The 14953-nt window shown below is 31.6% G+C and overlaps 1 protein-coding gene across 1 annotated transcript in view; it reads right to left on the bottom strand.

Moving 5' to 3' along the window:
* The window catches only part of LOC136970515 (ionotropic receptor 93a-like), a gene marked incomplete at its 5' end in the record, with an annotated part of 62179 nt that extends 47429 nt beyond the window's left edge, over positions 1–14750 (bottom strand). Inside the window, 6 exons of the mRNA XM_067264954.1 lie at positions 7684–7940; positions 10691–10914; positions 10986–11130; positions 14253–14408; positions 14486–14540; positions 14650–14750. Coding sequence (XP_067121055.1) covers positions 7684–7940; positions 10691–10914; positions 10986–11130; positions 14253–14408; positions 14486–14540; positions 14650–14750 — 938 coding nt within the window. The remainder of the gene's footprint in view (positions 1–7683; positions 7941–10690; positions 10915–10985; positions 11131–14252; positions 14409–14485; positions 14541–14649) is intronic.
* Positions 14751–14953: the final 203 nt, after the last annotated feature.

Here is a 14953-nt window from a genome sequence, read left to right as displayed (position 1 = left end):
TTCTACCTAGGTTTTTGGTTTGCTGATACATCAAACTTATCTCTTATTGAGAAAAACAGTTGTCATGCTTTTCATTTTACGATGCTTCCTTTCAAATTCGGTGATTGCATCAACAATAGATACAGTTCAGCAGACGGTTCTTATTGATATCTTGCATCCGAAACTAAGTTTTTGTAACATGGCCAACTGCAGCATATCCAGAACACTCAACATGCAGAGCAAATTCATTAATTTTGTCAAAACTTCGGTAATAGAAAATACCAGCCTGTTCTGTGTTCTCCACTTTGTGATGACCGAAACAGGTGGCACGAAAAGATGCCACCTGATTTGTTCATCACAAAGTGTGGTATACAATAATCGATCCTTTATGCAAAGATCGACTATTCCAGGAGTTTTCTTTATAACTTTTCTCGTGTCTGAGATAAACATGCTTTTTTAGGATATTTAACGCGTACTGCTTCACACACCAAATTAAAAGCATGTACTATGCATGAAATGTGATTCAAGTTAAAAAAAACATTGGGATTAAATTCCTGAAAGCTAAGAGTATGTATGTTTCTTGGTGTGTTAGGACAGTCAGAAGTTTTAGTATTTCATGCCATTCGGGAACAGCTACATGCAGACATCATTAAATGCCTGTATTTCATGGGCATCATTACACATTTGGAGCTTCAATAGCTTATATTTAAGAGCACTATATCAGCGTAATGCCTGCTGACACTAATATAATCGAAACTAACAGTGTCTTGTCATCCGTTGTTTTGTTTCTTCAATACGGATTCTACAATAATATATTAAATGTTACTGAATGTTTTTCCATATGCCAGTAACTCAACAATTTCTTAAGTATGAGTTACTTTCGTTAGGAAAGATTTTGCTAGTTCATCTCTCTAAACATTTTTCAAATTTGGATGGCAGACTTTACTAAGAGAAATTTTAGAATGCTGTAGCGGTAAAAATTCGTTTTCTAAGTAGCTCTTTTACCATTTTCTGCCAATAATTTTGAAATAACAGTTCGCTTTTTCTTTCCTTTTTATTTCCTTTCCGCTTTCGTATTTTCCGATAAAATATGATTTATACTGATTTTGAATGTGCTTTTCGTTAACTTCGATGTTCACATCACAGAAATTACATTTAAACATAGTTCCGTCATTAACTATACCTTCTTCGCCACATCCTGCAGCCACTTCACTTAAACCTTACTGCTCCTTACTTCTGAACTTTCGGCATACGACAAAAGAAATATTTTAATATTCTACAACTAAACATTTGAAAGTAGGCCCAGAAAGAGAATAAGTATCATTTTGGTCACACGAAAAGAAAAGATTAAGAATTGCCCATGTAATATTTAAAAGATTTTTTGAAAAATTCTGACTCATTCTGATAACATTCGGTAACAAATCTGAATAACACTTCCAGATTCATTGAAGCGAGAAAGATTTCTTGTCAGCGACAAATAAATAGCTGAAAGTTCGCGAAGATATACTTGGCATATTTGAAACAAATTTACCACAATAATGAATTAATATGGCATGTAGCAACAAAACCGAATACTAAAACTTGCTCTGAAATACCAGATATAGGGGATCAAATGATGTCTCCATTTTTAGTCAATGGCAAAGTTTAGTTCTTCTCTCATTTTGCTGATAAATTTAGGACTAGTCAGACACCGAGATAATGCTTTTAAATTGTTAAATACATCAAAATAAAACTTCAAAATATAATATTAAGAAATAAATTAAATAAACGAAATAAAATTAAAGTATATAAACATAAAATGAAAGTGAATACAATATTTAAATGATATTAAATTATAATTAATTAAAACTGATAAAACTAAACACATATTAGTGATGGATATTAAAAATTATAAATCAATAATATACAGAAACACTAAATAATAATATGTATAAAATCTTAATCAGAAGTCACGGCAGTGACCTCACACCTAGTGAAATGTCACTGACTGTATATATATACAGTATGGGAATCAGAGTTGCCGATTATTGGAGGTCGATTTTTCCTCTCCCAAACATCAGAATTAATTCGAAATACCTCGTTGGAAAGAAAATTGTTTTTTAAGTAGTCTGCAAAATTCGAAGATTTTTTGTAATGAGGTTGCCGAAATATAAACCTAAGCAATTTGTAAGTGCAAAATTCCAAAAAAAGCTGTTTCTTTCTTTTCTTCTTCATCCGGCAGTGCAGACGCTGCTAGAGAAGAAACTAATGGGTGTATATAGCTGAAATTTTAATGTTAAGCCTTTTCCGTTATTAGTAAGGTTCCGGCGAAACTTCTGGGTCAATAAGTCAAAGTTCACGGGGTTTCCCCATAGATCTAATTCAGTTTTACGGCTTAATTTGATGCATATAAAGATTAAATTGCATAGTAACAAATGAATTTTATTAAAAATGCTATTCAAAATTACAAAAGCTTCAATTAATGCAAATAAAACTTTCCATAAAGATTTTTATAAACGGCGTATCAAAATCATCGGTCGGCAGAGCGTTCGACTAGCGGCGGGGACGTGTTTGATCAGCACAAACTAAAATGAATATGAAAGCGTTTGGCGCAGCAACGCGGCGCAGCAATGGCAGCGATCTTATGTTTTAACGTAATAACACAATTATTAAACAAAAAAAAACAATTTATATCCAAGCAAAAACATTTAAGATATAAAAACAATTTCGCCAAGAAAAAAATTTATGTTAATTTGGACAACAATCAAAATTTTTCTTAGCAGATTTTCTTCGGTGAAGATAAGTTTGGCGCTTGGAAGTGGTGCCTACAAGTTTTTAAGGTAAATACAGTTTTTACCGTATATTTTGCCTTTAAGCTCCAAGTTTGTCTGTTCCAATGAAAAAAGAACTGCTAAGAAAAATTTTGACTGTCATTTAAATTGCCAAGTTTTTACTTGCAGAAATGTTTTTACATCTCAAATGTTTTTGTTCGAATGTGAATTTTAAACCGTTTCATTCATCTAGTTTTCGGTAAACAATACTATAAGGTAACTCGGGGTAGGTTGCTTATGACATCAAAGTTTATGAGTTTTTCGACATGTTTTTATTACCACGACATTCAAAACTCTGATCAAAGCCTTCTGCATTTTAACTTTTAGCATTTTTCTATAAGTACTTTTCAGTTTATAACAATTGAAAAATTTATAGGCTAGAAAAAAGCATCTACAACATTATTTCATGTTTATTCTTGAATGCTATTTATCGGCGTAAACCTAAAACCATCGGTATTTTCTCTCGCAATAATGAAAATAGAGCACATGTTAAGTGTGTGTTCGTGAAACAACAAGGCAGCTACGCTCAATTGTGAATCAGGTGAAAAACCGTTTTATCCTATAGGATGAGAGAAGATAGTGTTAGTCGTCTTATCCCAAAATATGAAGAAAGATAGTTCTCATAATATTTTCTCATCTCACTCATGTGCGTGTTATTCAGTGAGTCTGGTTTTGCCGTGAAATAAATTTGATATAAAAATTGTGCATCTGTATTACTATAGACAGTGTAACGAATTATCTTTCTGGTGTCGAAAATAATATTTCCACAATGACTTAACACAGAGAACTGCTAGGAGAAACCTGGAACATTTGATTCAAAGTCAGCAATGCTGTAAATGGGTTCGAGAAATGCGTACTTATGCATTAAAGATGACTGCCTATTGACCGATTCTAATATCCCATCTTTGCTGTCTGTCGATGAACCGAGATATTCAGAATATCGTGTCTTCCTACACCGAGCAGTCACCTGGACCATTACAACTTGAATCCCATTTTCTTTCTCCCATTACACTAGGAACATTAGCAAATTTATCAAGAACTTAACTTCGGCAAGTTTCGAACAATTGCGCCCAATACCACGCATAAGCACTGGAAGCGAACCACTTGCAAGAAAAACAATGTGCAAAAGAGTTAGCTTTGCCGGAGTTTAGAAAACGAAAACGAACACAAAAAAAATCGGGATTAAGAAAAGGAAAGTTAGTTCAATAAATCTTCTCGGAAGTGAACAAAGAAACGAACTCCTCAAAGGAAGTCGAAAAAAGATACATCAGCCTTTTTCAATAATGCTGATTACTGTTGCGTCTGTCGCAGCTATTACTATGCTAAATGTGGCGAGTCCTGCGATTGTACAGAATACGTAAGGTGGATGCATGACACCTACACTGTCCGCAAACTTCTGCCTCAAGTGCGATGAGATTGAATCTGCTGATGACTGAACAACAAATACAGGGAATCCAGATGAGTCTTCCGAGTTTGAGAATAATTAGTTAATTTGTTTGTTTATATTTTTAATATAAATGAGCTACATATTTGTAACTTAATGTAGTTTATATTATAAAGATATGTATAATCATGTTTACCCATTGAGTTTTTCTTTGATCATCTTCCCCCAACATATGGTTAAAGATGGTAATTCACGTACCTGTATTTGAATAATTTTCTTCCAGTAAATTAACGTAATAGATGAAAACAATGTTTAACTTTAAGGCACCCCTGTCGAACGTATCTTATGTGCGTGGTCATGGTTTTTAAAATATAAATCTGAGGTAGTTAATCGTATGTAAACAAAGTATAACCGTCTTCTCCGAATCGCTATGTAATATCTTTAATAGAAAAAAAGTGAATTTTATATAATTCATTTAGTATTATTCAATAAAAGTAAACTACATTATATTAAGTATAAGGTATTAAAATAAGATACCTAATAGACCTACTTTTAATTGAATACTTTAGAATAAAAATAACGATGTATACAGTATACGGTACTGAATAAAGTGTATCAACAGTCGAAGCCTTAAATCATTACTTTATTGTGAAACACAGATATTTATAAAAATACTTTTATATTATTATTTGTAACAAGTACCATAAAATAATTATAAAATTAACAAACTCGTACATACAATAAAATAATTACAAATGATATCTTTACGTAAGAGTAATTATTTATACAAAATCATATAGTATATAAATTACGGTTTCTATTTATATAAATTTCAAAAACACTATATATTAATATACAGAGAGAAAAACATATATATAATAAATATTAATATCAGGAAAAATTCAAAAGAGGATATTACTGACATCAGAAAGTTTAGTATAGATCAGTAAAGATATATTGAATTCCATTCTAAAAAGTACAACTTGCAAAATAAAATCGTTCGAAGTTTGCAATATCATTAATTTCTTAACTCAAGTTGATGTCAACATAGTCATCGCGTTTGTTACTTGCATTTTACATAATACAGATTAGTGAAGTGATTGGAATACCGACTTAGTGTTGATTGGATTATTCATAACACAGCATGATTTTTTACAGTTTAATTATCAATATCCAATTCAAAGAGAGATAAAAATGTTTCTCAATGAGTTATAAGAGGTGTTCGAAAAGCTCTTGAACATTTTTTAAAATGGTAAAATATTCGCATTCATTTACTGATTTAAGCCCCTTAATAATACTGATAGAAGAGATTCTTATATGGTTTTAAACTCACAGAAGCTGTAATACTATACGTATATATAAAACACCGTTTATTGAATCAAACTAATTGTTATGATTAAAATTGGCTAAAGTAGTTCCCCTTAAAAATCTGTATATCGTGATTTATACATAACAAAAATATCTGTAATATAAGTAAACATAATCTTTTTTAAAATGCTGCTTTTTCATAGAATGTCATGTTGCAACAGGAGGGAAATATGAACAATCTTTTATTGTCGACATCTTTTTTAATATGATAATTTCAATAAATTAATTAATCTTTATATGATTTTTACAATATTTTCAAGTAAAATAATTTCATGCTAAATTAATCAGTCTCAATAATAATTTTGAGTGCAATAAATTTATCTGATAAACGATAATTATCGTCTACAATTTAAGCCAATTTACTGTATTTGCAATGTACGATCGTTCAGACAGAATAATGTGTCTAATGCGCAATGTTTGAGTTGCATTTGTTAGAAAAATACAAATTAGCAAGTTCATGTGCAATTTATTCAGCAAAACTCTGCATTATTCGAGTAGCAATTGCTTACAACGAGGAGAACATCACGTATAAATCGATTCATATATGCAGTTTATAATAAAACTGTCAATACGTTGATTAACAAGCAGAAAGTTAAATATCTCAGCTGGTAGGGATATTAAAAACTTTCTACATCAAGAAATAATAATTACTGTATTTGGTTATTTTACATTAACACTTAAGAAAATAATAAACAAGATCATTCAGCAAAAGCAGCAAGCAGCAATTGAAACAGGACTATCGACAAAATTGTTGTAAAAAGTTCTAGGAAATAGACCATAAATTTTTATTTTGCAAATATTAAAAGAGGTGGCACTATTTGTCTTAGTAGACAATGAAAACTAAAAACCAAACAGATTGCTAATTCTATAAGAAATCTACACTTTTCGAAATTTTAGACAAAAGTTATTTAGATGGCTGACGTTTTTAAATTCTCTGAACTTTTATGCAGTCATTATGACATTTTTAATAAGCGTATTTACAAAACTAAGTAATATTAAATGGTGAATAACAGTTAAACTTCTAATCATATATGGAAAGTTTTGTATTGTTTCTCAACGTTTGTGCTGAAAAGACAATGCGCAATATCTCTCCTCTCTATTCAAGAGAGATGAATTGCATAAATGTATGAGAAATTGACGTTGATTTCATATATATTTTAATATATAGAGTATATAGTCCAATACTATTCCAATTCTATAATCTATAGGTATAGAATATAGCCTAACAAAGCCAATAAACAGCAAAAATATAAAAGACGATTGGAAATATAATTATCATTATCAGACGAAGGATAAGAGATAGTTATTCCATCTCATAGTCACTTTGAGAAAAATGATAAAGGTGAATACGCGGAATGTGTTGAACTTTTATCTTACACTCGGTCCAAATCAGAATAGTTTAAATGTTCAAAATGTACAAAAACGATTCTACGAAAACAGCTTGCTCTACATAAACATTTGTGTTTTGTGTGATAGAAATGAAAGAAAGAAAATTAATGGAAAAAATGTATATATAAATAGAAAAAAGTTTCTTTTAACACATCTTATATATTACTAACATTGATCTTTCCGTACGACAAATCTCCCACTCATGATGCGTTATGTTATCAACCCTAGTAGAAATAATAACTAAAAAGGGTAACTTATACAGTATATATTTGTTATAATTAATTTTTCTGTTATTAAAATTTTAAAAATAACACTTTTTCTAAAAAGACTAACAATAATGGAATGCTCTACTATAATTCATTCTTCGTTTCATATTATTAAAAATAGAACGATTTTCTAAAATTTGTGTTATCTTCCGCGCTTTACCATAGAGTACCAGAAATATTTGAATAATTAAAAAAAATATCGATATACTTTAACTGTGAAATATTCAATAAAAAATGTGACGAGCGATAAAATAAATCCAACCACTAGAATTGAAAACGGTCCAGCTAAATCATTCATACTTAAAACATGTTTATTTCTGGAGTTTTCTGAATTTGAATGTCGATCTGTTTTGAGTTTTTTTAGTTCGTCATTTTCGAACTTTCTTATAATTCCAGCTTCAAATAAGCGCAAAATTCTAAAATTGAGATTAAAGATATAGCTTAAAAATAAACTTGAAGCAAGATGTAAAATATTTCGGCAACTTACACTTTGTCGATCCCCTTTTTGTATGGAAATTTCTTGGCTATACCAAATGCATAATTATTATCATATAGCTGATCTGTAGATATCAGAAAATTTTCAATTCCTAAAGGAATGAGTTGCAACTTTATGACAATTTCAAAAGTTATATAAGCAATTTTTTCTGTCATCATTCTATTAGCAAAACGATCGTTGAATCTCTCATTCTCCAATTTATTTGATTTGATTAATTTTTTCAAGCCCATGCCGAATTCTGGAGAATTCTGTAAATAATTTTAGTAGTTAGCATTATTTTATATAATAAAATAACAAATTATTAATAAAAACATTGGATAATAGCGAAAATGATTATTATAATAAGATAAAGGTGTGGGTACTGGGAGGTCGATGGAGTCGTTCCTCCTTTTTCTCGGCTAACAGGTCGGTGAGACCTACCCACGTCAAGGATTGCAGTTTCCGGTATGGAGTTTAATTGTCCCGATATGTCGGGCTTAATTGTTTGTTGGGTCGAGTGGAGGAGGAGAATCGGTTCGTCGATAAGACAGAGGCGATATTCGAATAAATGATACCAGTTAAACAACAAACAGAATTTATTAATAAACAAAAGAGAACGGTTACAAAAGCAAACATTTTTTGTGGCCGGATGGCCGAGCGGTCAAGGTGGCAGCCTACCGCTCTGGGGGACCCGGGATCAAATCCGAACGGGTCGAATAATCCCCAGGAATTTTTCGGGGGGTGGTCCGTTCGGATATAGTCGGGCCCCATCCTCACCACCCGGTCGCCCCATTGTGGGCCTTGCCGAATCCATAATGGGCCTTCTTAAAGAAGCTCGTAGCGTGGAAAGAGTTTTAAAAAATGCTAACATCGATAGGAATATATTGGCCCTACGTACTAATGAAAGGGGTTACTAACTGGAGAGACAGTTTACATAAATTTGGTCGTCATACCTCTTTGAAATGATCGTCAGTGGGTCCCTAAAGAGGGTGGCTGACAGCATCGAGGACAGGGTTATCGGCGGATGCGGGACGTGTTTAGGATTCGGAGGATTTCGGGTTTGGCGTAAAGCTGGAACAACGAACGACCCCTCTATCCTCGCGCTCCCTCTTTTTATCTCATCTTGTTACGTTACATTTCTCGCCAATTAGCGAATTTTGTCCGTAGTTCCCCCCTGACTCAAATTCGAGTTCCGCGGGGAGAGGAAACAAACTTTGGAAAAGGAAATACAGTCATTTTCCGGTAGAAAAAATGTTGACTTTTTTCTTTCCAATGTCGAAATTTGTATAGAGAACAAAGAAAAATAATAAATGAAATAACAAAAATTTAAAATTTTTGTTTAGTTCGGTCTCTCACAAAGGTATACGATAAATTTCATGAAATTTTTTATTTAGAAAGTCAGCAATATAAACAGGTAATCCTAAAATCAACATCAACAACAATATTACCATTGAACTGATTAATATTAATTACATTATGGCAGTTTCCGGGTTTATGATGTCTAGATTTTTCATGTTTTACTAGCGATGGGTGTCGATTAACAAATGATACATTCCCATTCTGGTAAATTTGAAATGTGTGACTCCGAATCCAAATCGAACCTTTTCCTTTTTAAAAATATTTCACTGTGATTTCTTTAAAACATCACTATTGTGTATCTGAATTATTTTTTCGCAAATTTTTTTATATAAAGTTCTACTAAAATTTATGATCAGAATTATGATATGGATATAAAGAATTATCTTCGAAAGTCTTTCGAAGATAATTCGAAGGTATCCATTTCATTTCAAGTACATAAAAAACAGCACACATCTTAATCAGTCAAATATAATCTACTTTAATAAGTTAATTATCAAAAATTGATTGAAACCCAACAAGCGAATTGAGCAAACTTTTTTGGCAGTGACTCAAATTGATAAATTGCTGAAGTTTTGCAAAGTAATCACTTATGAAAGGAAATTTTGCACATTAAATTAATACAAGTAATAAAGTGACAAAATTTAATATTAGGTATTTTCTGGAAAAAGGAAACTGAGCTCAGTAACGGGCGTTTTACTGTTTCTGCTGACACGTAAACACAAATGTGTGATACGCTTCTAACGTTCTATGTAAAGCAGTTTAAATGTTTGTCGTAAAGAACAAATTAAAATTTGTCGTGATTAATGGGAATTGACAACTATCGTAAACTTCATTGACATGTGCGCGACCAGCATTTAACCATCGATTGTATTAAAGATTTTATGTAGCAAATTTTAACGTCGAATATCTCATCTCATAAACAAAATTTAAAAATTCAGTTTTTTTCGCATCAACCTTGACAAGTGACTTATACAGTCCGATTTTTACCATAGACTTCTGGTAGCCGTAAAAAAATATTTTAGTGGTGAAATCAAACAAATAAAGCACGCGAGTTGTTAGAGAGTTTCGAATCTGATAATAATTCGAATTTTTTATTAAAGGCATAGCGTGTCCTGAAATGTTTCTGGACTATATTTGAATGCATACTAAATGCTAAGTATCTATCTGTAAAACACTGAATATGGGTAATTTAATCATTGTAATTGTCGATTTCTTAAACACAAAGTAAACTTATTTGGAATGAAACATGGTTAATTGATCTGTTACTTGGTTAAAATTCTGATACAAGTATGATTTCAAACTATTTTACAGGGTGGATAAAAGACCGTAAAACTTTAAACATTCTTTTAAAAATGGAATAATTATCGGAAAGAAATGCCGTTTGCGTGGCAGTATTGTCAGCGTGAGTGGTTTGTTAACAGGAAAAATTAGCTTCAAAAGTAAACGCTATGTGGCGTTATGTAGAGTAAATCAAAATTTAATTAATAAACAGTAGCAAAACTTTTCGAAGTGACCATTATTTTTAAATCAAATGATTTAAAAATTTTTATGTACATGGAACATAAATCAGAATAACAATGCCTCATATTACCTATTCTAACTTCAAATTATAGAAGTGTTATTTTGTGTTTCAAATTGAAAATATGCATATTATACTTACAAGAATGACTTTCTGAACAAATTTATGAGTACTTATAGTATATTCTCCTTTTTCCGCAGCCTTCACTAATTCAGAAAACGTTCGGGGCACATTTTCTCGACCAGGGAAAGTGATGAAAGACATTAATGCACCGCTATAACTAGCGGTAATAATAAATATTGCTAAAATCCATCCCGAGACAATCAGTCTGCAGCTGTGGCCAGAAGGTGAAAATAACTCATTTCCTGCGATTAATAATACATCATAATTATTACATAATATTTATCTGAATCGATATTAATATTAACTTTTTTACCTTGATTAGAAAATGATCCAAATAACGCCCATGCAATATGGTATGCTTTCGAATGCCTTCTATTTCGCAATTTTTCATTTTTTCGAAATATTATTGTGAATACAAACACAGAAATAATAAATACAAAAAGTGTTGTTAACCACATCTGTAAAGAAATAAAAAAAATATTCGATTAATGATGTGAAACCGTGTTGCGCTTGATTCTTGTTGACTACGAACACAATATAGTGCATTCGACGGTAATTGAAGGTTTTAAACTAAATAATAGGGAGAAGAAAAGCCAAGTGATCGGCGAAAGCACTATATTGTGTTCGTAGTCAACAAAAAAAAAAATATTCATTATTTTTTTAATAAATACAGACCTGTTATATATATGTATTTAAAATATTAAATAGGTTTTTTTTGTTTCTTTGTTTTAGTTTTGAAACATGCTAACAAAACGTTAAAGTTTTTCAAGTATAATTTTTATTAAATTAGCGAGGTTGAGGCCGAAGTTTTCAACGCGAAAACGTGTACGTGCGGACGTTCAGCGCCGCTTTCCTGTAAGCATAGAAGTTTGACAATGGCGTTTGGAAATTCAATGGAATTATTCTCGACACTCCAAAGGCTATTACCAAACTTCTGGGCTTACAGGAAAGCGGCGTTGAACGTCCGCAGTACACGTTTTCGCGTTGAAAGCTTCGGCCTCAACCTCGCTATTATTTTATCATAAAAGTTAAATTAACGTTTTTAATGCGTTAGAATAAATTTTAATAAACTACAGGATGCAGGCCTGTAAGATTCCTGGTTAATTTAATATAAACAAGCGATTATTTACTGTGACGTCATCACAATGCCGGGATAAAATTTCTAATCCCTTTTTAATTTTAAAGAATCACGTAAATTCTGGTTTAGACCCATAATCTTTCCTTATCTAGTGCTGGAGAAAATTTAAATCGAATTTACGTGACTTTTGATTCAGACTTAATATAGTTAATCCGTATATAGTTAATCGGGCCTGTAGCCCATTATCTTTATAATTTGTTCTTTTTCATCTGTCTAGCTTTGTTCTCAAGACTAACTCCTTTCAGGCAAAAATATTTCAATTAAAATATTCCGATGAGTTCCGATTTCCATCGGAAGTTCATCGGAGCCTCCTGCCCCATAGCATTCCATTTGTGGTCTCGTCTTTCAATTCATCTGTTCTCGAGATTAAGGAAGGAAAGTGGGACAACTGACAGACTACAGTGGGAATTTATATGTCTACATTTTCATATTTGTAGCCCAATCAAATATTTTAAACATGCTTAATGGCCAAAGTGACAAGGAAAACTGTTTGGCTGGTGCCTCAAAAACATTTCTTAAAAATTATTCATTCCTTTGCACTTCTTGTATGTTCAGAAAAGACTTTTTTGTTCAAATTTTATAACTAAAAAAATAAAAGTTTTTAGTCTGATTTGAATTTTTTGTAATGGGTACCTGAAAAGCTTATGGGCCCGAGCGTGTTTTGGTTGCTGAGAGATCCCGAATGTAATAAATGACTTATAATTAGAGAAAACTGGCTTATACATTTAAAATAATTTGGAAGAATATTACGCAATTTGATTCAAAAAACCTTAGTTAAAATTACAAATAATGATTTAAATAATATGCTAAGGAAATTAAAAGAAAGCAATTATACTAAAAATTATTTAAAAACAGTATAAGCCTGCATATATTTATTTAAATCATCGCTTACAGAATAATATTTTTAATGTTTTAAAATATTTTCGAAATAATAATACTAGAGAGTTAATAATGTGACTGTATAATTTAATAAGACAGTGTATGAACAGCATCGGAATCTCAGTTATTAAATAACAATTAGAATTTCTAGAAAAAGAAAACAAATACTTTGTTCTGATAACAATACTATAGTGCAGGGGTGGCCAACTTTTGTGCACATAAGATCTACTTTTTATCGTAAAAATGTGTCGCGATCGACTTGTTGTCATAGGCATAGTCTAAGTGGGGAGGGGGAGTGTGAAATACATACTATGTTTATACACTGTGTTTCAGTACGAAGTGCACTCACTGCTTATGAGTCGAGTCATAACTGCATGCATACAGTTGCGTTCGGTTACAAATATAATACATTAAGTCAAGACATCGCTAGCGATCGACCAAAATTGGCTTGGCGATCGACCGGTCGATCGCGATCGACTTGTTGGCCACCCCTGCTATAGTGAACCGCCGGGAGAAGGTGGAAGTCGTCCCCTCTCTTTCCGGCAACAGGTCGTTGACCTACTCACTTGTCAAGATGGCTAAGTTTACGATTGAGGTCCCGAGGGGACGGGACTGATTTACGTCAGGTCGAGTGGAAGGAGAGAGGTGGGGTCGTCGGTAAGGCGACAGACGATATTCGGGCCAATAGACACCAATTAACAAGGAAACAACGGTTTATTGGATAACTAATGAAACGTTACACAAAATCTAACATTGAGGGGATTTATTAATCCCTAATACGCGACGGGAGAGAAAGAGAGAGTTCAGAAAGGTTGGTTCCATACCTCTTTGATAATCCGTATAAATTTTTATAAAATCCGTGGGCACCAGGCAAGGCACAAAAGTCAAATTTGATATCCACAATGACTCGATGATCGTCCGATGATCGTCTCCTCTGAGGGGGGAGAAAAGCGGCTTTTATAATTTCGCGGTGGTAAAATTGTCACGTGATTAATGATCTGGAAGGTAAAGGTGTGTGTGTAGGTTAAGGTAGTAGTTGTCCTTAGGATCTAAATAAAGTGACGAAATCGGATGGTAACTATCAACTTTAAGTCTTGTTGTGTGGGAAAAAGTGTCGAGATAGGCGAATGTTTACATTATTAGAAAAGGAGGTTAACATTTCTTAGCAATATCGTTCCCTGTTCGTTAGGAAAAGGGAAATTAATCAGAAGAAAAAAAATCCGTATAACTTCCAGATTTCACACTAGGCCTATATCCCAAAATAATAAAGTTTTATGATATATGTAATATCCCTAAAAAGTCCAGAAATTATTTAGATTATTTCATTTTACAGCTTAAAACATATCGATGTTTTAAAATTATTATTACATACAAAAGATTTGTAAAATTATGAAAGTTTATCACAACATTTTAATGTATTTCAAGAAATATTATCTGTCATTTCTTCGAGCAGAATTTTATTTAGAATCATTTATATTCTATATTAGGATATCAAAATATTTGTTAAAATTATATTCTATATTACATAATTACTTTTTCTAGAATACAAAATACTATAATTACCTGAAAAGAAAATGGACAAATGACTGCTGTTAATTTTGTTAGTTCTGCTGGTTTACCAACAACAAATTTCATTGGGTCTACATTGATAATATTAGAAAAATCCATGTATTCCAACTTTTCAAATGTTTGAACACACGCCACCAAAATGTCAATTGACTAAACGATAATGCAAAAAGATAGTGTGAGAAATTTAAAATACAATGATACTATCATGAATAAACTATATATCATACTTTATTTTTGAAAAGGTATTCAATATCTCTCCATCTTCCCTTTTTAATTTTATAACTATAATGAAAATATTTATTATAAATTAAGTACTAAAGAGGCTATAAAATTATTAATATTTTAAATGATAAGTATTTTATTTCTCTAGAATTTACATAAAATATCTTACTTGAATCCGAGATATTCGACAAGAAGGAGAAATAGTCTTGATATAAATCCTTCATTTACAAACTTCTGTTTAGATTCATCTAACTGAACAGATCCCTGAAACTTTACAATAAAACAAAAAAAATTTACTATGAAGTAGTATAGATAAATAATAAATATGTTTTTCACAACATTCTATTTTTACTATTATTAGCTACCCGTGTGTAAATATGAGAATTCTCGCGAGCGATGTGGTTAACACAGGGTTCTTTATTACAACACATAATATTTACCGGTTTATATTTGTTATATATATCAGAAATTCA

This window comes from Centruroides vittatus, unplaced genomic scaffold (assembly GCF_030686945.1).
Source record: "Centruroides vittatus isolate TY-2023 unplaced genomic scaffold, ASM3068694v2 contig_2, whole genome shotgun sequence".
Classification (NCBI taxonomy): Eukaryota; Metazoa; Arthropoda; class Arachnida; order Scorpiones; family Buthidae; genus Centruroides; species Centruroides vittatus.
Note: the sequence above shows the minus strand (reverse complement) of the source record. Positions and strands in the feature narration are given on the sequence as shown.